General features: G+C 35.5%; 2 protein-coding genes and 1 long non-coding RNA gene across 6 annotated transcripts; 2 read left to right on the top strand and 1 right to left on the bottom strand.

Moving 5' to 3' along the window:
* Window positions 1–3,307: 3,307 nt before the first annotated feature.
* Window positions 3,308–13,644, bottom strand: LOC148202346 (exosome complex component RRP41 homolog). Of its 2 annotated transcripts, none has more exons than XM_088110011.1 (11): window positions 13,591–13,644; window positions 6,423–6,469; window positions 6,277–6,337; window positions 6,073–6,108; window positions 5,915–5,982; window positions 5,082–5,160; window positions 4,960–4,996; window positions 4,724–4,840; window positions 4,514–4,599; window positions 3,456–3,545; window positions 3,308–3,355 (listed from the first exon to the last, which is right to left on the bottom strand). In XM_088110011.1, the coding sequence occupies exons 1-11, from the start codon at window positions 13,642–13,644 to the stop codon at window positions 3,308–3,310; spliced, it is 723 nt and encodes a 240-aa protein (XP_087966137.1). The 2 variants fall into 2 exon arrangements, with proteins under 2 accessions (XP_087966137.1, XP_087966138.1); XM_088110012.1 differs by having other exon boundaries at window positions 4,514–4,584.
* On the top strand, window positions 7,144–11,284 carry LOC148202347 (uncharacterized). 2 transcript variants are annotated; one of them, XR_015785045.1, is made up of 3 exons: window positions 7,420–7,458; window positions 7,730–7,831; window positions 10,270–11,284. It is a non-coding gene; the product is annotated as an uncharacterized LOC148202347 (long non-coding RNA). The 2 variants fall into 2 exon arrangements; XR_015785044.1 differs by having other exon boundaries at window positions 7,144–7,831.
* A 5,615-nt stretch (window positions 13,645–19,259) lies between the features above and the next one.
* On the top strand, window positions 19,260–23,235 carry LOC148202345 (exosome complex component RRP41 homolog). 2 transcript variants are annotated; one of them, XM_088110949.1, is made up of 11 exons: window positions 19,260–19,313; window positions 20,147–20,193; window positions 20,279–20,339; window positions 20,508–20,543; window positions 20,636–20,703; window positions 21,383–21,461; window positions 21,547–21,583; window positions 21,703–21,819; window positions 21,959–22,029; window positions 22,998–23,087; window positions 23,188–23,235. In XM_088110949.1, exons 1-11 carry the CDS (start codon window positions 19,260–19,262, stop codon window positions 23,233–23,235), a joined length of 708 nt encoding a protein of 235 aa, XP_087967075.1. The 2 variants fall into 2 exon arrangements, with proteins under 2 accessions (XP_087967075.1, XP_087967074.1); XM_088110948.1 differs by having other exon boundaries at window positions 21,944–22,029.
* Window positions 23,236–24,147: the final 912 nt, after the last annotated feature.

Genomic DNA, 24,147 nt, shown 5'->3' with positions numbered 1-24,147 from the left:
CTAAGTTACGGACGAACGCTCATAATTCACTGTTTAAATACCACTTGGACGAGCGTCCCATATATTATGACGAACGAACGCGGACGTTCGTTCAGAACCGAACGCTCAGCAATTTGGACGAACGTCCAATTTCACCAGAATTGGACGAACATTCAGAAGTTGGCCGACCACTATTTGGTCGAGCACTGTTAGGACGAACGTCCAATTTTGACTCCCCAAAATTGGACGAACGCGCATTCTGCAGAAATTCTGCAGAATCGCACCAGAGTCCAGAAAGCCCAGAAAACCTCCATTTTCATTCCTTCTTCCCAGATTTTACCCAGTTTTGCATCAAACACTAATAACTCAAAAATCAAGGAAATAAATCAAGCTCCCCTTACCTCTTGAAGACTTCCTTGTAAGTTTTGGGATCAATCTCCTCCTAGACGTGCAGATCAAGATCTCCTAGCAACTTCAACAGCTCTCCACTTCCTCTCCCAGATCTTGGTGCAAGAACTCCACCCTCACAAGATGCTCAACCCAGATCCTCCTCTCAGTTCTTCTAAAATTGGTACTGCTTCCCTTGGGTGCTCTTGGACGGTTGAAAAAGGGAAGAAAGGATTTCCTTCCTCTGGGTTGTTCTCCCGTTGTGGCAAGCATACACCAAAGCACTAAGTTTTGGAATAAAGGAGAGGACTTCCGAAAGCATCCAGCAGCAGCGTGAAGAAAGCTTCACGGCCTTTACAAGAAATTATAGTTTGGAAGCAAAGAAGAGAAGTCCAACACACCAGCAGCTACAACCGTGAATGAAGAAGAAGTACATGGCCATGGCATCCGAGAGTAGATGCCCCTACTGAGACCATTCCCCCCTCATTCTCCCATTCCTATCATTGCACTCCAATAATGCACTCCCAATAGTCAAAGAGGTGGGTGACCACCATGCCCCCACCATGTCCCCCACCATCCAAAATTTACGGGTCTTACAAAATTCATACAAGATAATTATAAACAATTAACAATAATAAAATATTACTGTAAATGGTCATATAAGAATACAATATTTGACAATCATAAAAATAATCCTAATATAAAAATTCATGGGGAAACAAGAAGTTGAATCTGGCAGAGCCGGTTAGACAACTTCTAATCCATCCAAAAATACAATATAATTAAATAACAAGAACAATAACATGTATGGGAAAATAAGAAGTTGAATCTGGCAGAGCCGGTTAGACAACTTCTAATCCTTCCAAAAATGCAATAAAATAAATAAGTAAAGCAATAAATAGTTTGGGGAAACAAGAAGTTGAATCTGGCAGAGCCGGTTAGACAACTTCTAATCCTTCCAAAATGCAATAAAATAAATAAGTAAAGAAATAAAACGTTTGGGGAAACAAGAAGTTGAATCTGGCAGAGCCGGTTAGACAACTTCTAATCCTTCCAAAATACGATAAAAATAAACAAGGAAAGCAATAAAATGTTTGGGGAAACAAGAAATTGAATCTGGCAGAGCCGGTTAGACAATTTCTAATCCTTCCAAAATACAAAAATAAACAACTAATAACATACAAATGGCATAACATAATCAATATCACGTTTTACAACTATCACACTTGGATATCAACACAAAAGCATACTCTCATTTAAATTCAAAATCATACAGAAACAAAATACTCCATATTCAAGATTTAAGATCAGACAAAAGCAAAATATAGCATATTCAAGACTCAAGATAATACAAAAGGAGATACTCAAGGTTAGCTCCCCTTACCTCTATTCCAGACTTAGTTTCCTCTTCTCAAACCGTTCTCCGGAAACTTCCAGAATTTCCCCTCTTCAACTAGAATTTCCTCCAACTCTCTTCTCTCACAATTTCTCTAGAATTTTGGTGCAAATCTTCAGCCTCCCCCCCTTGGCTATTTATAGCCAAAAATTTTTTTTACTATTCATTTTTACTATTCATTTTTACTATTCACTTTTACTATTCATTTTTACTATTCAAATATTATTTTTTATTCACCATTCTTATCTCTGAATGATTAATTCTACGTGGAGTGTTCTCTTCCACAATTTATTTTAATATTTTTTTTTAACTATTCACTATTCACTATTTACTATTTACTATTTACTATTCACTATTCACTTTTCTTAAAAAAAATCCTAAATAAGTTATCAAAAATTTGAAACTCTCCCTCTAGAATTACTATAATTTTATATCCAAAAATTTACATTTTTCTATCCATTAAAATTATTATTACTAATAAAATGCTAAAATTTACTATTATAAATATTTTTTCATGGGTCTTACAAATTAAGCTACCAAAATTTCTTATTAATCTTTCCACATTTTATAAACTTATATATTTTCCATTCACAAAGAAATTTATTACTACTAGTAATAAAATTATTATTATTAAAGTAAATATTTTTCATGGGTCTTACACTTTCCTTTACCATAGAAATAATCCTAAAATTCTCTTGATCATTAACTTTCAGGTTAACTTTTTCTGTGAAATTTTTTTCCCAGAAAAATTAACATTTTTCCATACAATATTATTACTTCAAATACTTTTTTTTCTTCTAAATCTGTATTAGTGATGTTTCAAACTTACTGTATTCAACTCTACAAAAAAACTTCAGTATTCCGCTCTAGCATACGTATTTAAAAGAAATAAAAAAATGTTAACTTAATTAAACTACTTTATATTTACCAGGATTTAGAAATTACTATAAATTATTTACTTTTTATATTTACATAATTAATCAGTTTAACTCGCTATATCAAGACTTTAACTGCAATACAAACATTTAACACCAAAGTTGTCTTTATCAAACTGTATCGTACCCAAAAAGGAAATTTAGGAAACTAACCATTGAAATTAGTTAGCAATTAAATTGTCAATACTGATGTCATTGCTTTTTCTGAGGATGCAATCACCATGTACACACACTCCACCAACCCACTGATTATTTTGATTCTAACTTCAATCATTAATTCTTCATTCGTTGAAGTGTCAGATCATTAGTTCCATTCTACACGTCTTATTTTGGGGGATTGGTGGAAATTCAGAAAGTGGTCCCAAAATAAATCATAATTTTGCTACCTTTTATTCATAGTGATAAGGTGACAGAAATGAGAAACGAATTCTACAACAATTTTCCGTTTTATTCAGCACCGTATGCTAAAAACAAAATTGTTCCACGTAAATACAAGAGAATTCTCCTCCATAACCAAAAAAAAGCACAAATGCTGAAAGAACGGACCTACAAATCTGGAAAACCGTGACCACAGGTAATAATAATCATAGCATCATTTCTGCTATAAAAACTATACACCTCGTCGATACTCCAGTTGCTTTGTGTTCTCCAGCAAAATCTGCCAGCCAACAAAGAAACAGGATTTAAGCAGTGAAATTAATGTAAAACTTGTTTGGACTCCTCTTAGTATAATCACAAAAGTGTCAGCAGGTTCTTACTTCTCGAATGTAGTTTGCTATTGCTTTGCAGCCTTCGATTGCCAGTTGCATAACATTTTCCAAAATGTCAATTGGTAGTTTAGAATCCATCTATAGACAGTAACAACAGAAATTAGTGCAAATAAAATTAAACTAGGAGCTTTTCCATTCTAAACTACGGAATATGGCAGGGAGTGAACGAATGAAATAAGCTGGATGAGAAAAGAAAAGCATTGCATGCTTTTCATAATAATGATAGTAGTAAATTTCTGATTAAAACTTTGAAGGTTCACAATCTCAACCAGCCTTTACATAGTGGCACGTGTTCGAAACAAATTTAACTCCATAATATCAATCTAAGAATGGGAGCAATAAACTGACTGATAAACTGTCATTGGAAAAAATCTATGCCAGCCCCACCAAATGAAGTTACCCTCCCTCTCTGTTTTGTGGACCATACATGAATTTCATCCTATAATAAGGTGGCGGAAAGAATATATCAACTATATTTCTTCAGTCAAAATTTAAAGTATCAACAAAAGATCTGCAACTAAAAAAGTAAAAGATGCTGAACTGGAATTCCAAATAAAGAGTTACCAAGTATGATACTAGTGAAAATTAAGTTACACTTGATCAAACATTAACTCAGACTAAAAAGAAGATTTGTCATGACATAACTCCATCAAAGGGTACAACAGCAAATCACTCTATCAGGAACCTTCGTAAGAAGTATCTGTTGATTAAAAAACAACTGATATTTGAAAAAAGATTCATGTGTACAGCAAACTATTAAGTTGTTAAATCTGAGGCGAGCTTAGATAAGCTTCTTTTGGGGATTTCCGAACATGCACCTATTCCCTCGAGTAATCAAGGGTTAAAACTCTACTGTTCTCTCCAAAATCTCTAATAACAAGAACAGTTTTTGAAGGAAGAGGAATTACAGCTTCAACACCACCAGACTCTTTACTACGTGAGTACCAATGACTGAGAGAGCAATAAAAAGTTTTCCTTTCTGTGGAACTAATTTACCTGGTTGACTACACAATAGATACAGAGAAAATAACAAGACATGAATTAACCTGAAGCAGTGTTACTTTATCCAACTTTGGCAGAATTCCTAGGGTTACATCAGGACCTCCAGCACTGTCTTCTACACAGTTCAAATCTGTACACATTCAGAAACCTTTAATAATTAGGGCAGCCCGTGCATCAGAAGTAGACAGAAACAAAACAGACATACCACACTTGTATTTAGCCAGTTCAAATTTAGAGTAAAAACAGATATGTACCAAGCAGACTTGTGCTGTTAAGGTATCCGGCACTGCAGGATGTTACAAGATCACGCATAGGGATCCCAGCATCGGCAAGGGCCAAAGTTGCAGCATTTATACAAGCAGATCTAGTTCCTATAAAAGACATGTCAACATCACCCAAAATTAATGTACATATTAAATGAGTAAAGAGAGAAAATAAAATGGCAATGACAGAAGAGAATCACAAGATCCCATTATCAAGTCTTAGTTACCTCCATCTGCTTGGAGAACTTGGACATATATATCTATCTGCAAATTTAATAAGTAAAACATTAGGGAGGACTAGGGGAAAGCAAAGCACATGACAAAATAAGTTCTTAATGTGTAATAAAACCTGAGATCGAGGCAATAGATGTGTCAATATAGATGCTTCCATGGTTTGCCGAATAACCAGGGAAATTTCAGTTGATCTCCTGTAGAATGAGAACTTCAAATCACGTAGTAAAAAATAAGAAGTGATCCTATTATCCTTCTGTAAGAGAACCTTACAATGAGAACCATATTAAAACTATGAAGGAAAAGCAAAACAGGATAACATTTATATCTGCAAACATTGATGGTTAAGCCATTCAAAACTATTCAGTGAGTTTTGGCCAAAGATTACTCAAAAAAGTCAAAGCTTGCAAAAAAGATTAAAAATGAGAAAAGGCAGTAAAAGGGTGCATGGGGTTAAGCTTTTCATTGTTTTATGATACATAACCCATTGCTGAGCCTGTAGTCAGCTATATCAAAGGCATGGAGCAGCCAGCCCCAAAAACACTACAATACGTTAGTGGATAGCAAGATAGTTGTTACATAGAAAATTATGAATGCAAGATTAAAAAAAAATTATACTGTATCACATGAACAAATGCAATATATATATATATATATATATATATATATATATATATTACTAATTAATAATCAAAATTTATACTCTAAAAGTCTAAACATGCATTACCACCATTGCTATTAAATTCTTGCCTCAGTAAAAAGATCAAAAAGTCCAATTTACAAATTACAAGGCACTCTTAAGATAGATTCTACTAATGCAACATTCACTATCATCCTAGTAGTCTATGCTCCAATACCATTTTGATAAGTATAAAACTACGAATATATAAAAAATAAGTGAAAGGTCAAAAAGAATAGGAAGTTAAACAAAAGCAAGTAAATGAGCAAAACCTGTCACCCTTTGATTTCCTCATGCGATCTCCAGTGCTAAAATTAGCCATGCTGTACTCACACCGAACCTATAGACATACATTGCACATAAGCAACAATTAAGTTTTTGTTACAATTCATATAAATACAGACAACATAACTTAGAAAAAAAAAACTACCAGAGCATGGTTGGTTATTTGGCTTCTATTTTGCACCTGAAATGCAGAGAAGTTACTAAAGAAAAACAGCAAATCATCTAAAGCTCAACTACAACATCAAAGTTTTTTAAATGTCTAAACCAACTAACACTGAAAAAGGATAGTTAACAATCCTTAAATTACATAGACAAATTTTCATTAGCAAGGTAAATAATTAAACAGTACCTCTCTAGGGCCATAGACGGCAGCAATAACTTTTGTATTACCCATCTCAAACATGGCAGAACTGTTTTCAAAATAAAAAAACTTTATGGTCAAATGCTTCAAATGATATCACAACTTAATTTTCTAAAAAGCTAAAATTCATTTACCCATCTGCTTTGGATACAGCACCAATTTCTGCACGAATTTGTCGCATCTACAATATACCATAAAGAGAGGAGAAAAAGTTAAAGGCAAAAGATCAGTAGAGAAAGAAATATAAAATCATAGATTTAGATCCTCTGCAGTGAAGGAATAACACTTTAGAGGATAAACTGCAGTAATAGTCATTGAGATTTTAATAACTTCATAGTTTCTTATACATGTACATATATTTTATCACACTCTTAAATACTAAATTTTTAATAAATAGTAATAACTTCACCTTATCCTCTAAAGTGCATCTCCTCATTTTAAATAGTCGAATCCCAAAATCATGTCCAAATCACAGCTGTTAAATAGGACTGAATTCCATAGGCCAGACCTTAAAATGCTGCTTTCAATTAGCTCATTTTGTCATAGGACCAAGTTCATATATCTCACTAAAAAAGGTTGGTTAGACATCCTTAGGGTTAGAACCCTCCATTTTCTTACTTTTATCATTTGGCAAACTACAACATTTGTAGCTTTTAAGTGATATGATGGAATCGTACTTGACGTAGTCCTCTTTTTGTATTTTTTTACTTTTTATAGTTTAGCTCTTAAGGAGCATGGGTTACTATAAATACCCAGCTCCTCTATTGTACTGTCACTTTTGAGCTGAATGAGAATTATATTTCTGAAATCAGAAAAATTCTCTCTTGAAAGTCAGAGGCTAGAGAGTCCAAAGACTTCCTCTAGCCACCTTCCAAGCACACTCTATTTTTCCATTTCTCCAAAATTCCACGGTGCTACTCATTCCTCCACGCCACCTCTCCTTCGCTGCCACCTCGCATGCGTCAGCGTTTTTCAATTCCTTCTTCAGCCACGCGTCCGCTCCCTCATTCCACATCATTTGCTTTTCTTCTCACACATCAGACACGCACAGCCACATTCTCTCTTTCGTGAGAGCTTTTTCTCCATCTCGCAGAACCACATCTCGTTCTTCCACTCAAGAGTTTCCTCGTTGCCAGCCATTCTTCATCACAAATCCATCTCTTCTCCTCCGTAAGTATCAGATTCACAAGTTTCTTCATCTTTCTTCCACTGTCACCAAATCATCTGCACATTTGTCTAGGGTTTCTTCATCCTTCATCATTTTCTCTGATTTTAGCCGATTAAAATTACTTTTGATTCGTTCCAAACCTTTTCCACCGTTCAATCTTCATTTTGAACCGATTAATCGGTTCATATTGGGTTTCCTTCCATTTCTAGGGTTTCTATCGAGTTTAACCCTCTATTTTTGTCATTTTCCGCTGCGTATTCTTCGTCGGAGAAGCTTCGAGGAGGTCCGGTTTGTATTCGCGCAGCTTCAATCGACCTCTCCTCGGGCGTTCGTCCATCAAGTGGTATCAGAGCCAGGTTCGAACACGCTTCAGAGGTAAGTATCTCGATTCGTCTCTGTTCTGAGTTTTCTTCCATTATTGAGTTGTTTCGATTCTTGTTTCAGTTTGATTCGTGTCTCTGTCTTTGTTCTAGTTTTGTGTTTTGATTCTGTCTTGATTCTGAGTTTATTCTTCCATTTTCGCGTTCTTAGTTAATTTCTTTACTGTCTTGTGTTTAACTTTTGTTCGTCATGGAATTCTCAAAGTGTTTTGCCTTGATTCAGTTTCAGTATGTGTTGTTTTTTCTGTATGAGATTCAAATATGTTTGTTCGTTCTTGGATCTCAATTTCTGCGTTTAGGTTTTCAAGTTGAGTGTTACTTATTTGTTTAAGCTTTCTTGTTCTGTGCCTTTGAGTCATTATATGAGTATTATTTCATTTTATTTCGGTGCAAGTCTTTGTTTGAGTATTTTAATTTCTAAATCCATTTCTGTTTTGTCTATGTCATGTTATTTTGTTTTAATTGTCAATTAAATCTGAGTTTAACTGTGATTCAATTGAGTTTTTTTTGCTTTGAGTAAGATCTGTTCATCATCATAAGCAGTGACATTCAATTGAATGAGCTTGATGCAGACTTCAACAGCAGTTTAATTTCATTTCATTTATCTGAAGCTGTCTTGAGTTTTTGATGCTGACCATTACATGTAATTTGTATTGCACTTTTGAAATTCTGTGAGCTGAAAGTTGAATCTGCTTGTGGATAGCAAATGCACACCAATTAAGCTATGAAATGTTGCATTGAGCTTGGGTGCAAGATGCTTACAGCAGCATCAGTCTTTCATTTGGCCAGCTACACCGAACTGGTTTTTCTTTGAAGTTTGTGTTAATGTTTTGAGTGTGTGTTTGTTCTACTTAGTATTAGATCATTACTAAGTTCTAACATCAGTACATCCTACAGTCATTGTGTCTGAGTGCTTTAATTTCTTTTCTGCAGAATTAAATTTGATTTGACTTGTGTTACTGCACCTTTGTGTCAAAGTTGTTCTGGCTTAAAATTTGTAAGTGGTTGATGATTAAGTCCACAAAAATCTGCATCACATCAGCAGTACTTGTAATCTTGTACAAAACAACCACTAAATCTGTGATTTGAATTTGAACCTAGCAGTAACACTTGTAATTGGAGTTGATTCTACTGATTTCATTGTAAAACAGTGCATAAGGCTGAAATTAACAATGTTAAATGCTGCACTACAAGTCTGAAATAAAGTGAATCAGTTTGAACATTTGTTTACAAAAATTCTGCAATTTGTTCTTGATCTTTTATTGCTTTTGAAATCTACTCTAGAACTGATCTTAGGATCCTGTTTGAGTGCTTACTGTGATCAAAAGCTTTGTTTCTTGCTTGTCATTGTTGAATGTCTTAGTTTTGTCTACATTACATGTAAAATCTGTTCAGCTGTTCTAATTTGAGCTTTGTTTGCTTTCATAATCTGATCTTGAGTCAGTTTCTCTGTTGTGCTGTAAATTCTTTTGCTTTAGTGGTTGTCCTGTTCTGTTCTACCTGTCTGTCCATTACTTTGATCTTTGCCTAGCCATTTCTTTATTACTTGAGAAGCTTTTTCACTCTGGATTTCTGGAAATTGAAAGAAGGTTTGTGTGCTTGGTAGCATTTTAGGTGGTGGTGGTCTGGAATACTCTCCAGCTGTGTACTGCCAAGGGAGAATCTCCCTTCCAAACCTTTACATTTTGAGTGCTTTAAGCTTTTAAAAAGAAGCCTGAGTGTTTTGAGTTTTGTAAGGCTGATTTGGCCTAATTCCTTGGCACTTTGAAATAGAGAATTCATTGTTAATCTAACTGTTTTGTGATTGTTCATTGTGCAGGAAAAGAAATTGGATCAATTAGATTGGATCAGTTGTGGTTTGCTTAAACTGACATTGCATTCATTTTGGATTATAAACTGCTTGCTGAAATCATTGAGATATTATATGTCTGAATGTGATTACTGATTTCATGGTTTGCTTACAATTGTTGAAATCTGTTGAATACTTATTAGCACCATCATTCTTTCGTTGTTGAGATCAATTTTTCCAAATGCATATAGAAAATATTTTCCTGGTATTAATCACATGCAGATTTCAGTTTTATTCAGATTGATTGATTGAATACCTTGCATGCCACCTAGTTAGTTGTTCATGGACTGATTTATGCATGAATTGATTTGCTTGGAGTAATTAGTCTTGTGCATGAACTTGTTTTAACTGCCAAAGCATCATTCCATTTGAAGAAGTGACTAAAGCACTTACTTTCCAATTCTGACGTTGTGGTTGAATTAAGCACATAATTCTTTTACCCATTGGATTGATCAGAATTTAAATTAGAATTGAATGGTTGTTTAAATCAGTTTAGTTCAGCTTTGAATTACACCCATTGCATCTGGTTTAATATCTATGTCCTTGTGTATTTTTGCTGGAGTTGGTGCAATTTTTGTGAGCAGATCTGAAACGAATCAGTGCAGGGAAAAAGTGAAGAATGAATCTGCTGATTAGTTGAGCACAAGGAAGAACCTACAACAAAGTCCACTAAAACCAACAACTAGAAATAGCATTAATCAGGGAAGTTGCTTAGCTATATTACTTCTATTTGTTTAACTGTTTGTGTTATAGCTTGCAATTTGTTGGATGATGTGATTTGCTGAATTGGAATCTGGTTTGATGTTGTTGTGTGCAGAGTTGATAAACATTTGGAGTCAAGAATTTTAAGCAGTAGCAGAATATCAGTAGAGTTTACAGCAAGATAGACCAACCATTTAATTAGGGGAGTTGTTTAATTTTGTTGCCTCTGGATTACTTAATTGTTTCTGTCTTAGCTGGAAATTGATAGCATTGATGGTTACTCTGCTGAATTGATTGTGAATCTTTGATTGCAGTTTGTCATTTGAGAGCAACAGAAATTTATATAGCTGCATCAAGTGTACGAGACTAGGAGAAAGGGGAAGAATCTTTTATATTGTGTGAATTTAATCCTTTTGATATCTGTGTGTAGATAAGGCACATTGATTCCAATTGTGATTTGTGATTATAGGATAAACCAGAAGCTAGAAAAGGGGCCAAAGCTGGCCGAACCAGCAACAGGAGTGTACATTTTTTTTTGGCAGAAGGACTTGGCATCAAAATGAATGAAGTGGACCAGGACCAGGACCGTAGCAGCCTAGTATAGTTTTTCTTTTGTAATTATTTTCTTCAATTTGTTTGTAATAGGCTTGTGTTAGCCTACTCTTAGCTTTAGCTTTTGTTTTGTAAAAGGGCCTTTTATAAAGTCCAAGTGTTTAGGAAGAGTCCTTGGTGCTCTTTCAAACTCTTGGCAACTTTATTTGCTTTTATTTTTAGCATAGCTAGACAGGTGAATGTGTCTTGTTAGCCAAAGCTACAAGCTTCACCATAGGAGTAGACTTTAATATTGACTTAATTTGTGTATCTCGTAGGGGTCATTAGAGTCCGCTGGTTTCTTTAGTGTTTTTGTATCTTTGATTTTGTGTTCACGTTTAGGGTTGATTAGGCTAAAAGGGATTAAACTCTAAGCCTTTTCACATTAGAGTCCGAGAGTCTAGTCTTTTATTTGTGATTAATTGTTTGAGTTGTGTACTTTGTTTCTAAAGGTGATTTTAGTTTAAGGGGTAATTAGTTAGTAGCCTAAGACATTTCTGGCAAGGCAAGATTTGGTACTTAAGCAGCTCTTTAGCTCACCTCTCTTACCTGGGACTTGTCTAAGTGAAAGTTTTGAACCCTTTAGATTAAGAAAACTTTTAAAAACAAAGATGTCTTATGGTTCATATAGGTCTTCTAGGTTAGATAAAGTTGATGAAATGTTTAAACAAGCTAGGAATCTTCCATCCTTTGGTAAAGATATAGGTGCATTAACATACCTAGCTTGGGAAAAAGAAATTGATAAAATAAATCCTTGGTTTTGTGAAGAGAGTGAATATTATGTTCTTAGTATATATCTCTCTAAGTTAGAAGAAAATGCAAGTGAGTGGTGGGATGAAAGACAATATCATGTTAGGAAAGGTAGAAAGTCCTCCATACGTGATTGGCGTGATTTAAAAGCTTGCATGAGAAGAAAGTTTGTGCCTTCAAGCATTAAAAGAAACCTAGAACTAATTAGGGATTGCATTAATGATGGAAAATTATTTCTTGAGAGTTTAAATAATCATGGGTTTCTTCGTAGAGAATTAGAATTTGGGGCAAGACTTAAGGAGATCAAGGATAAGAAAAGAGAAAGAGAGATTGAGAGAAAAGAAAAGGAAGAAAGGAAAGAAGAAGAGAAGAGAGAGAGAAGAAATAGAGAAAAGAGAAGAGAGAAAAAGAGAGAAATTAAGAAGAGAAGAAATAGAGAAAAGAAAAGAGAGAAGAAGAGAGGAATTAAGAAGAGAAGAAGAGAGAAAAGAAGAAGAAAAGAGAGAAAGGCAAGAAAGAGAGAAGAAAGAAAAGGAGAAATTGTTACTGATGACAAATCCTATTCTTTCAAAGACTGTGGAACAAAAAAGGGAAGGTTTCCAAATCTTTACTTCTTTTCCAATAATTGATTACTTTTCAATTTTTGACTTCTCTTTCAAACCAATTGTCATGAAAACATTTTCAAAATATGACAATTCAAATCTTGAGTTATTCTTATCTTTAAGAAAACAATTAATTCAAGATAAATACCCAGCTCCTCTATTGTATTGTCACTTTTGAGCTGAATGAGAATTATATTTCTGAAATCAGAATAATTCTCTCTTGAAAGTCATAGGCTAGAGAGTCCAAAGACTCCCTCTAGCCACCTTCCAAGCACACTCTCATTTTTCCATTTCTCCAAAATTCCACGGTGCTACTCATTCCTCCACGCCACCTCTCCTTCGCTGCCACCTCGCATGCGTCAGCGTTTTTCAATTCCTTCTTCAGCCACGCGTCCGCTCCCTCATTCCACATCATTTGCTTTTCTTCTCACACATCAGACACGCACAGCCACATTCTCTCTTTCGTGAGAGCTTTTTCTCCATCTCGCAGAACCACATCTCGTTCTTCCACTCAAGAGTTTCCTCGTCGCCAGCCATTCTTCATCACAAATCCATCTCTTCTCCTCCGTAAGTATCAGATTCACAAGTTTCTTCATCTTTCTTCCACTGTCACAAAATCATCTGCACATTTGTCTAGGGTTTCTTCATCCTTCATCATTTTCTCTGATTTTAGCCGATTAAAATTACTTTTGATTCGTTCCAAACCTTTTCCACCGTTCAATCTTCATTTTGAACCGATTAATCGGTTCATATTGGGTTTCCTTCCATTTCTAGGGTTTCTATCGAGTTTAACCCTCTGTTTTTGTCATTTTCCGTTGTGTATTCTTCGTCGGAGAAGCTTCGAGGAGGTCCGGTTTGTATTCGCGCAGCTTCAATCGACCTCTCCTCGGGCGTTCGTCCATCATGATAGGTTTTAATGTTTATCAGAACTAAGGTTATTGACTGCTTCTAATCTGTTTATATGCTTTTTTGCAGTTCAAAATGTGCCCTTACACATTTCCATTACCCATGGCATGGCTCATCTATGTATAACCCATATGCAGAATTATCTGCAGATCTTATATATACTAATTAACATAAAGCTTCAGTGATTCATGACTATGTAAGAATTCATGTAGGATATTATTATTTATTAATACTCCGCATTTCATACGCTTCATGAGTATTCTTGAAAGATCTAAAGGAACCTTTTTTGGAATGAATATTAAGTGAAGAAAAAAGGAGGAAAAAAAAAGCCCAAGAAAAAAATAATAGCTGTACCTCCATGGGTCTGCGACCATCCAGTCGAAGTCCTTCTGGCCTGACGTATTCCATCCTCAGGTCAATCTATGGCAGAGACAAAGATGAGACATAAGCAGCTGGATTTTGTTTTTATTTGCTTTATATTCTTGGCTTCCAAAAAAAATGATATTTTCTACTAAAGTTATTAAAACAAAATGGTGAGATTTTGATGAATCTGAGTCATTTAAAAGTTTGTGTTGGCTCAAGTAGTTTGTGGGTCATGCAGTGAGATGAGTGAGAGAGCAGTTCGAATTAATAACACTGCTCAATTGAAAACATACCGAACAAACTCCAGTTGCTCTGTAAAGATTAGGATGAAAACAAGGTTACAAAAAATCAAGCAATCTGAACTTTGAATGAATATCATATAGACAACAACAAACATTTACCCAATAAGTGGGGCACTAGGTAAATAATATTGCAGAAATAAATATTAGAAATCAGCAAACAACAAAATAACAACGCATTTGAAGAAAATAAATCTGGTCGTGTCCCTACCCTTTTAAACATTTAAGTTTGCTCTTAATCTTACTGCAAGCAAAGAAAAAGAGGAAAGTACACCACGGACAGAAAGATATTGTAAAGGGGTGGTTCTCGAAGCAAATTCAATCTGCATACTGTTATTATTTTTATTTTATTCTAGCACTCTCCGAATTTCAACAAATTTCTAAAGGAGAATGAGCAGGCTTTTAGTTTAATAGTTACAGAAGAAAGATTTGGGTCAATTATATATGAGAAGGACAGTGTTCCCTTCCCACTTAATAAACTAACAACACAGAGCAATGATTTTAGTGACTCGGTTATGCTATAGATCAATTTTATGGTTGAGTGGTATGCAAGTTCAAGATGTAGGATTTTTAAGAAGAGTTTTTGTGAGATCGATACAAAGGGCAAGGAAGGGTTATAAGTTTGATTGAGAGAACGATATAGTATAGGAGTAATTGGTTATCAAGATGTTCAATGTTTGAAGCTTATACAAAGCTGTCGTAAACTCCATTTTTCTTGGTTGTAAATGTTGAATTGATTAAATTAGAAAAGCATAGCAACTTTTACGAGTTTAACAGAAAATAGGGATTGGGTGGTGAGTGGTGACACTGCAAGGCACTACACATGACAACGCAAACATTGAAAGGGTTTGAACTTTGATGACCAGAGAGAGAGAAAAGGAAAAGTACCTGACTGACGACGAGATTTGTCGGTGGCTGTTACGCTCTGTGTGGCGACGGCGAGAACGGAAGTTGGTCCGCGCACTGCAAACGAGCCTAGTCTAGGCAGGGTTCCGCTGTTCGGTGTTTAAATTTGATTTTTCTAGAAAAAAAAATAGGACCTATTAAACCTATTTAGTGACCTATTTAAACACCGAACAGCGGAACCCTGCCTATACTAGGCTCGTTTGCAGTGCGCGGACCAACTTCCGTTCTCGCTGTCGCCACACAGAGCGTAACAGCCACCGGCAAATCTCGTCGTCAGTCAGGTACTTTTCCTTTTCTCTCTCTCTGGTCATCAAAGTTCAAACCCTTTCAATGTTTGCGTTGTCATGTGTAGTGCCTTGCAGTGTCACCACTCACCACCCAATCCCTATTTTCTGTTAAACTCGTAAAAGTTGCTATGCTTTTCTAATTTAATCAATTCAACATTTACAACCAAGAAAAATGGAGTTTACGACAGCTTTGTATAAGCTTCAAACATTGAACATCTTGATAACCAATTACTCCTATACTATATCGTTCTCTCAATCAAACTTATAACCCTTCCTTGCCCTTTGTATCGATCTCACAAAAACTCTTCTTAAAAATCCTGCATCTTGAACTTGCATACCACTCAACCATAAAATTGATCTATAGCATAACCGAGTCACTAAAATCATTGCTCTGTGTTGTTAGTTTATTAAGTGGGAAGGGAACACTGTCCTTCTCATATATAATTGACCCAAATCTTTCCTCTGTAACTATTAAACTAAAAGCCTGCTCATTCTCCTTTAGAAATTTGTTGAAATTCGGGGAGTGCTAGAATAAAATAAAAATAATAACAGTATGCAGATTGAATTTGCTTCGAGAACCACCCCTTTACAATATCTTTCTGTCCGTGGTGTACTTTCCTCTTTTTCTTTGCTTGCAGTAAGATTAAGAGCAAACTTAAATGTTTAAAAGGGTAGGGACACGACCAGATTTATTTTCTTCAAATGCGTTGTTATTTTGTTGTTTGCTGATTTCTAATATTTATTTCTGCAATATTATTTACCTAGTGCCCCACTTATTGGGTAAATGTTTGTTGTTGTCTATATGATATTCATTCAAAGTTCAGATTGCTTGATTTTTTGTAACCTTGTTTACATCCTAATCTTTAGATAGCAACTGGAGTTTGTTCGGTAGATTGTAACGTCACAGGGACCGTCGACTGCCCCCACAGATCACCACTAGGCTTTCTAGTGTGCTTTGTCCTCACTCGCACACTTTCCGGGAAAACTTCCCAAAAGGTCACCCATCCTAGAATTACTCTAGGCTAAGCACGCTTAACCATGGAGTTCTTATGAGTCGGGCAACCGAAAAGCAAATGCATTTGGTGATATGAGTAGTCAAATCAATTCCTTTAAGCTATCCTTCAATGGTATAGTCCCATACCTATATAGTCTCCAGATCCCTCTCATTCCGGTGTATGTTCGATTCATCCATGTACCCCTTCCACCGGAAGCCTTGCCAGGAGCCGCTCCTTGTCTGTGCCCCCTGCACCATGCTACCTGCACCGGCGTCACTCCCCGCACTCTCATCAGTGCCCGGGTGTCACATGCTGACATCCCAAAATATATAACAATGTATATATGTAGAATGCAGCGATTATAATAATAGAAAGCAGTTAAGAGTACACAATAGATAGAATTAAGGAGTACAGTTATCCAAGTCTGGCTGGGAAACTTTAAAACTTAAGTACAAGTTCATAATTCTCCAAAACACAGATCATGCTAAAATGAAGGCTAGAAGTCTTTCAAAATAAAGAGTTGTTTAGCTAGTAGAAATCCTAAGCACTAGGGGCTGGGTCTTCCTCAACTTCCAAAGCTTGCTCCAAAGGTACATCATCACCTACTGCTCACATCCAAAGGATTGGATGATCATCGCAAGGGGAAAGGCAAACACATGCAACACATACAATTCATTTTCAATCAATCTAGCAGTTACCAGAATATCCATACACATATAAACACCTTAGTCATCATAAACATAAGCATTCATTTCATAAAACTCATCAAGACAAGCATCCTATCATGTTAAGACTCTAGACACGTCCGGACATAGAATGTATGTAGAGCTGGGGCGGGTCGTGCACTTGTGATGGCCTCTACTGCTTTGCAAAGCCATTGCCGAGGGGTTCCACCCGACCATACACAAGGCTAGTCCGTTACCGCGGAATAGACCTCCAGTGATAGCGTCTACCCTAGGACCTCCCACTACTCCCACCACACGCGTCAATCCTCTCTAAGTGAGAATGAAAGACCGTTGGAGTGTTAGGGATAACCCCCATATGGAAGCCTCTTACATTCATTCAATACACTAACTGATCCCACCGAGAGATCTAAATTTCCGATTCAATCCTACCATTTTAAATCTTATGATATTCCTTTTGGATCAACAATGTACATCATAAACCACTTATAACCATACACTTTCAACCAATCTGGATCACATGAAGATGCATTCATAAATTGTAACCGAAATATTTAAATAACATAACTTATTGGAATGAGAGAAAACATAACAGAAAATATCACCACTGGACGAACACTATTTGGACGAGCGCCAAGAGCCCTTGGGAGGACACTGTTTGAACGAACGTCCAAAACCCATTGGTCGGACACTGTTTGAACGAACGTCAAAATCCCTTGGGCGGACTTTGTTTGGACGAACGCTCAACGATCAAACATGAAGACCGAGCGCTAGCGATCACTAACCAATATCAAGACCGGACGCTTAAGATTCAACCCTAAGAATACAAACTTAAGGCCGAACACTCACAATCGCAACTAAAGCAAGGCCGAACGCCACCAACATGAACGCTCGCTATTACTTATGGACGCTCGCTACTAATTCAACCTCTGACCGAACGCTAATTAAACCATCAACTGAACGAACGCTACTAACCAACACCTGAGCGATCGTTACTAAACCATAACTTGAGCGATCGTTATTTAAACCAATGACCGAACGTTGTTAATATCATCCCCTAAGACCGAACGCTCCCCAGACAAGGACGAACGCTAATCAAACCAACATTTGACCGAACGTCACTCAGCACATGGCATGACCGAGCGTTCAAATTCGACATGGACGAACGGTCAGTTTGCGCATTCTGCAGAATTCTGCAGAATTCTGCAGAATTATGCAGAATTCTGCATAATGGTAACAGAACCTCCCTTTGACCATTTCTAACCACTTTTCTCAACTTCTTAGACTCTTAATTCTCATTTTAGACTTAATTAAACTTGTCCAACTGATTCTAAGCATTCCTACTACCATTTTTAAGTGATTAAAGTTCACTTTCAGCTCCAAAACACTAACTTCAACAACTTAGGGACCCAAATTTGATTCTACTACTTGGAACATGTTTCCGACCACTCTTATGTTTCTAACAAGTCACAATGGACTTGTCTAGGCTGCCCAAATAGTCCAGGAACACTGCAGCCTTCATTTACTCAAAATCCCTACCTCACTTCCTCTAAAATGGCCTAAAATTGACCCTAAAGACACTTTATTTCCTTTCTAACAGCACTACCACAGAATTTTCACGCTAAAACAGTTCCAACATACACAATTCCATCATTCTAAGTCATTCCAAACAGTTTATAGACATCAATCACCAAATACACATAACACACACTTTCATACATGCATTTCAAGTTTAGCTAGAACCAAGTTCATGCTTCCACCACAAACCACTACAAATTTTATCATGCATTCACTCCACACAGTAAAATCAAAAGTAGAACTAGCTCCCCTTACCTCTAGTGTAGACAACCAAGCTCAAGTAGGAACCCTAGACCACTTGCTTGCACTCTCAAAATGTTAGAATCACCTATAAATCATCAATTGATGATAGAAAACGAATGTTAGAACCCAATAGAAGCTAGATTACGGAAGAAAACGAAATGGGTTGCATGCAACAAGTTCAATCACATGCTTACAACCCTAGGGCACATGAGAAAGGGGGTTTTCTTACCGGTTCTGATTAGAGAAATTGATCGACTAAGAGCAAGACCCGCTACTTTGTGATCGTTGGGGCAGCACCTAATCGAGAATTTAATGGTTCAGTGTGAAGAAGGGAAAGGGAGAAGATATAGGGGGAGGAGAGAGCTTGCAGGAAGAGGAATGGTTTCTCAGACAAGAGGAATGAGTTAAAAATCAATGTTTCAAAACTAATGTAATTTTATTTTAAAGTACTCAACCTCTCATCTTTTCCACTTGTCATCCCCTTTTTGCTGACTCAAATCCAAGTCCTTACACAGATTCTGCAAAATCTCACCATTTTGTTTCAATAACTTTAGTAGAAAATATCATTTTTTTTTGGAAGCCAAGAATATAAAGCAAAATAAAACAAAATCCAGCTGCTTATGTCTCATCTTTGTCTCCTTTTTGTCTCTGCCATAGATTGACCTGAGGATGGAATACGTCAGCCCAGAAGGACTTCGACTGGATGGTCGCAGACCCATGGAGGTACAGCTATTATTTTTTTCTTGGGCTTTTTTTTTCCTCCTTTTTTCTTCACTTAATATTCATTCCAAAAAAGGTTCCTTTAGATCTTTCAAGAATACTCATGAAGCGTATGAAATGCGGAGTATTAATAAATAATAATATCCTACATGAATTCTTACATAGTCATGAATTACTGAAGCTTTATGTTAATTAGTATATATAAGATCTGTAGATAGTTCTGCATATGGGTTATACATAGATGAGCCATGCCATGGGTAATGGAAATGTGTAAGGGCACATTTTGAACTGCAAAAAAACATATAAACAGATTAGAAGCAATCAATAACCTTAGTTCTGATAAACATTAAAACCTATCACTTAAAAGCTACAAATGTTGTAGTTTGCCAAATGATAAAAGTAAGAAAATGGAGGGTTCTAACCCTAAGGATGTCTAACCAACCTTTTTTAGTGAGATATATGAACTTGGTCCTATGACAAAATGAGCTAATTGAAAGCAGCATTTTAAGGTCTGGCCTATGGAATTCAGTCCTATTTAACAGCTGTGATTTGGACATGATTTTGGGATTCGACTATTTAAAATGAGGAGATGCACTTTAGAGGATAAGGTGAAGTTATTACTATTTATTAAAAATTTAGTATTTAAGAGTGCGATAAAATATATGTACATGTATAAGAAACTATGAAGTTATTAAAATCTCAATGACTATTACTGCAGTTTATCCTCTAAAGTGTTATTCCTTCACTGCAGAGGATCTAAATCTATGATTTTATATTTCTTTCTCTACTGATCTTTTGCCTTTAACTTTTTCTCCTCTCTTTATGGTATATTGTAGATGCGACAAATTCGTGCAGAAATTGGTGTTGTATCCAAAGCAGATGGGTAAATGAATTTTAGCTTTTTAGAAAATTAAGTTGTGATATCATTTGAAGCATTTGACCATAAAGTTTTTTTATTTTGAAAATAGTTCTGCCATGTTTGAGATGGGTAATACAAAAGTTATTGCTGCCGTCTATGGCCCTAGAGAGGTACTGTTTAATTATTTACCTTGCTAATGAAAATTTGTCTATGTAATTTAAGGATTGTTAACTATCCTTTTTCAGTGTTAGTTGGTTTAGACATTTAAAAAACTTTGATGTTGTAGTTGAGCTTTAGATGATTTGCTGTTTTTCTTTAGTAACTTCTCTGCATTTCAGGTGCAAAATAGAAGCCAAATAACCAACCATGCTCTGGTAGTTTTTTTTTCTTCTAAGTTATGTTGTCTGTATTTATATGAATTGTAACAAAAACTTAATTGTTGCTTATGTGCAATGTATGTCTATAGGTTCGGTGTGAGTACAGCATGGCTAATTTTAGCACTGGAGATCGCATGAGGAAATCAAAGGGTGACAGGTTTTGCTCATTTACTTGCTTTTGTTTAACTTCCTATTCTTTTTGACCTTTCACTTATTTTTTATATATTCGTAGTTTTATACTTATCAAAATGGTATTGGAGCATAGACTACTAGGATGATAATGAATGTTGCATTAGTAGAATCTATCTTAAGAGTGCCTTGTAATTTGTAAATTGGACTTTTTGATCTTTTTACTGAGGTAAGAATTTAATAGCAATGGTGGTAATGCATGTTTAGACTTTTAGAGTATAAATTTTGATTATTAATTTTTTTTTAATCTTGCATTCATAATTTTCTATGTAACAACTATCTTGCTATCCACTAACGTATTGTAGTGTTTTTGGGGCTGGCTGCTCCATGCCTTTGATATAGCTGACTACAGGCTCAGCAATGGGTTATGATAAAACAATGAAAAGCTTAACCCCATGCACCCTTTTGCTGCCTTTTCTCATTTTTAATCTTTTTTGCAAGCTTTGACTTTTTTGAGTAATCTTTGGCCAAAACTCACTGAATAGTTTTGAATGGCTTAACCATCAATGTTTGCAGATATAAATGTTATCCTGTTTTGCTTTTCCTTCATAGTTTTAATATGGTTCTCATTGTAAGGTTCTCTTACAGAAGGATAATAGGATCACTTCTTATTTTTTACTACGTGATTTGAAGTTCTCATTCTACAGGAGATCAACTGAAATTTCCCTGGTTATTCGGCAAACCATGGAAGCATCTATATTGACACATCTATTGCCTCGATCTCAGGTTTTATTACACATTAAGAACTTATTTTGTCATGTGCTTTGCTTTCCCCTAGTCCTCCCTAATGTTTTACTTATTAAATTTGCAGATAGATATATATGTCCAAGTTCTCCAAGCAGATGGAGGTAACTAAGACTTGATAATGGGATCTTGTGATTCTCTTCTGTCATTGCCATTTTATTTTCTCTCTTTACTCATTTAATATGTACATTAATTTTGGGTGATGTTGACATGTCTTTTATAGGAACTAGATCTGCTTGTATAAATGCTGCAACTTTGGCCCTTGCCGATGCTGGGATCCCTATGCGTGATCTTGTAACATCCTGCAGTGCCGGATACCTTAACAGCACAAGTCTGCTTGGTATATATCTGTTTTTACTCTAAATTTGAACTGGCTAAATACAAGTGTGGTATGTCTGTTTTGTTTCTGTCTACTTCTGATGCACGGGCTGCCCTAATTATTAAAGGTTTCTGAATGTGTACAGATTTGAACTATGTAGAAGACAGTGCTGGAGGTCCTGATGTAACCCTAGGAATTCTGCCAAAGTTGGATAAAGTAACACTGCTTCAGGTTAATTCATGTCTTGTTATTTTCTCTGTATCTATTGTGTAGTCAACCAGGTAAATTAGTTCAACAGAAAGGAAAACTTTTTATTGCTCTCTCAGTCATTGGTACTCACGTAGTAAAGAGTCTGGTGGTGTTGAAGCTGTAATTCCTCTTCCTTCAAAAACTGTTCTTGTTATTAGAGATTTTGGAGAGAACAGTAGAGTTTTAACCCTTGATTACTCGAGGGAATAGGTGCATGTTCGGAAATCCCCAAAAGAAGCTTATCTAAGCTCGCCTCAGATTTAACAACTTAATAGTTTGCTGTACACATGAATCTTTTTTCAAATATCAGTTGTTTTTTAATCAACAGATACTTCTTACGAAGGTTCCTGATAGAGTGATTTGCTGTTGTACCCTTTGATGGAGTTATGTCATGACAAATCTTCTTTTTAGTCTGAGTTAATGTTTGATCAAGTGTAACTTAATTTTCACTAGTATCATACTTGGTAACTCTTTATTTGGAATTCCAGTTCAGCATCTTTTACTTTTTTAGTTGCAGATCTTTTGTTGATACTTTAAATTTTGACTGAAGAAATATAGTTGATATATTCTTTCCGCCACCTTATTATAGGATGAAATTCATGTATGGTCCACAAAACAGAGAGGGAGGGTAACTTCATTTGGTGGGGCTGGCATAGATTTTTTCCAATGACAGTTTATCAGTCAGTTTATTGCTCCCATTCTTAGATTGATATTATGGAGTTAAATTTGTTTCGAACACGTGCCACTATGTAAAGGCTGGTTGAGATTGTGAACCTTCAAAGTTTTAATCAGAAATTTACTACTATCATTATTATGAAAAGCATGCAATGCTTTTCTTTTCTCATCCAGCTTATTTCATTCGTTCACTCCCTGCCATATTCCGTAGTTTAGAATGGAAAAGCTCCTAGTTTAATTTTATTTGCACTAATTTCTGTTGTTACTGTCTATAGATGGATTCTAAACTACCAATTGACATTTTGGAAAATGTTATGCAACTGGCAATCGAAGGCTGCAAAGCAATAACAAACTACATTCGAGAAGTAAGAACCTGCTGACACTTTTGTGATTATACTAAGAGGAGTCCAAACAAGTTTTACATTAATTTCACTGCTTAAATCCTGTTTCTTTGTTGGCTGGCAGATTTTGCTGGAGAACACAAAGCAACTGGAGTATCGACGAGGTGTATAGTTTTTATAGCAGAAATGATGCTATGATTATTATTACCTGTGGTCACGGTTTTCCAGATTTGTAGGTCCGTTCTTTCAGCATTTGTGCTTTTTTTTGGTTATGGAGGAGAATTCTCTTGTATTTACGTGGAACAATTTTGTTTTTAGCATACGGTGCTGAATAAAACGAAAATTTGTTGTAGAATTCGTTTCTCATTTCTGTCACCTTATCACTATGAATAAAAGGTAGCAAAATTATGATTTATTTTGGGACCACTTTCTGAATTTCCACCAATCCCCCAAAATAAGACGTGTAGAATGGAACTAATGATCTGACACTTCAACGAATGAAGAATTAATGATTGAAGTTAGAATCAAAATAATCAGTGGGTTGGTTGAGTGTGTGTACATGGTGATTGCATCCTCAGAAAAAGCAATGACATCAGTATTGACAATTTAATTGCTAACTAATTTCAATGGTTAGTTTCCTAAATTTCCTTTTTGGGTACGATACAGTTTGATAAAGACAGCTTTGGTGTTAAATGTTTGTATTGCAGTTAAAGTCTTGATATAACGAGTTAAACTGATTAATTATGTAAATATAAAAAGTAAATAATTTATAGTAATTTCTAAATCCTGGTAAATTTAAAGTAGTTTAATTAAGTTAACATTTTTTTATTTCTTTTAAATACGTATGCTAGAGCGGAATACTGAAGTTTTTTGGTAGAGTTGAATACTGTAAGTTTGAAACATCACTAATACAGATTTAGAAGAAAAAAAAGTATTTGAAGTAATAATATTGTATGGAAAAATGTTAATTTTTCTGGGAAAAAAATTTCACAGAAAAAGTTAACCTGAAAGTTAATGATCAAGAGAATTTTAGGATTATTTCTATGGTAAAGGAAAGTATTTTGGTGGTTGAGTTTGTTTTCAA

The sequence above is a fragment of the Vigna umbellata genome, chromosome 3 (assembly GCF_029865625.1).
Source record: "Vigna umbellata cultivar VRB3 chromosome 3, Vumbellata_1.0, whole genome shotgun sequence".
Taxonomy (NCBI): domain Eukaryota; kingdom Viridiplantae; phylum Streptophyta; class Magnoliopsida; order Fabales; family Fabaceae; genus Vigna; species Vigna umbellata.
Note: the sequence above shows the minus strand (reverse complement) of the source record. Positions and strands in the feature narration are given on the sequence as shown.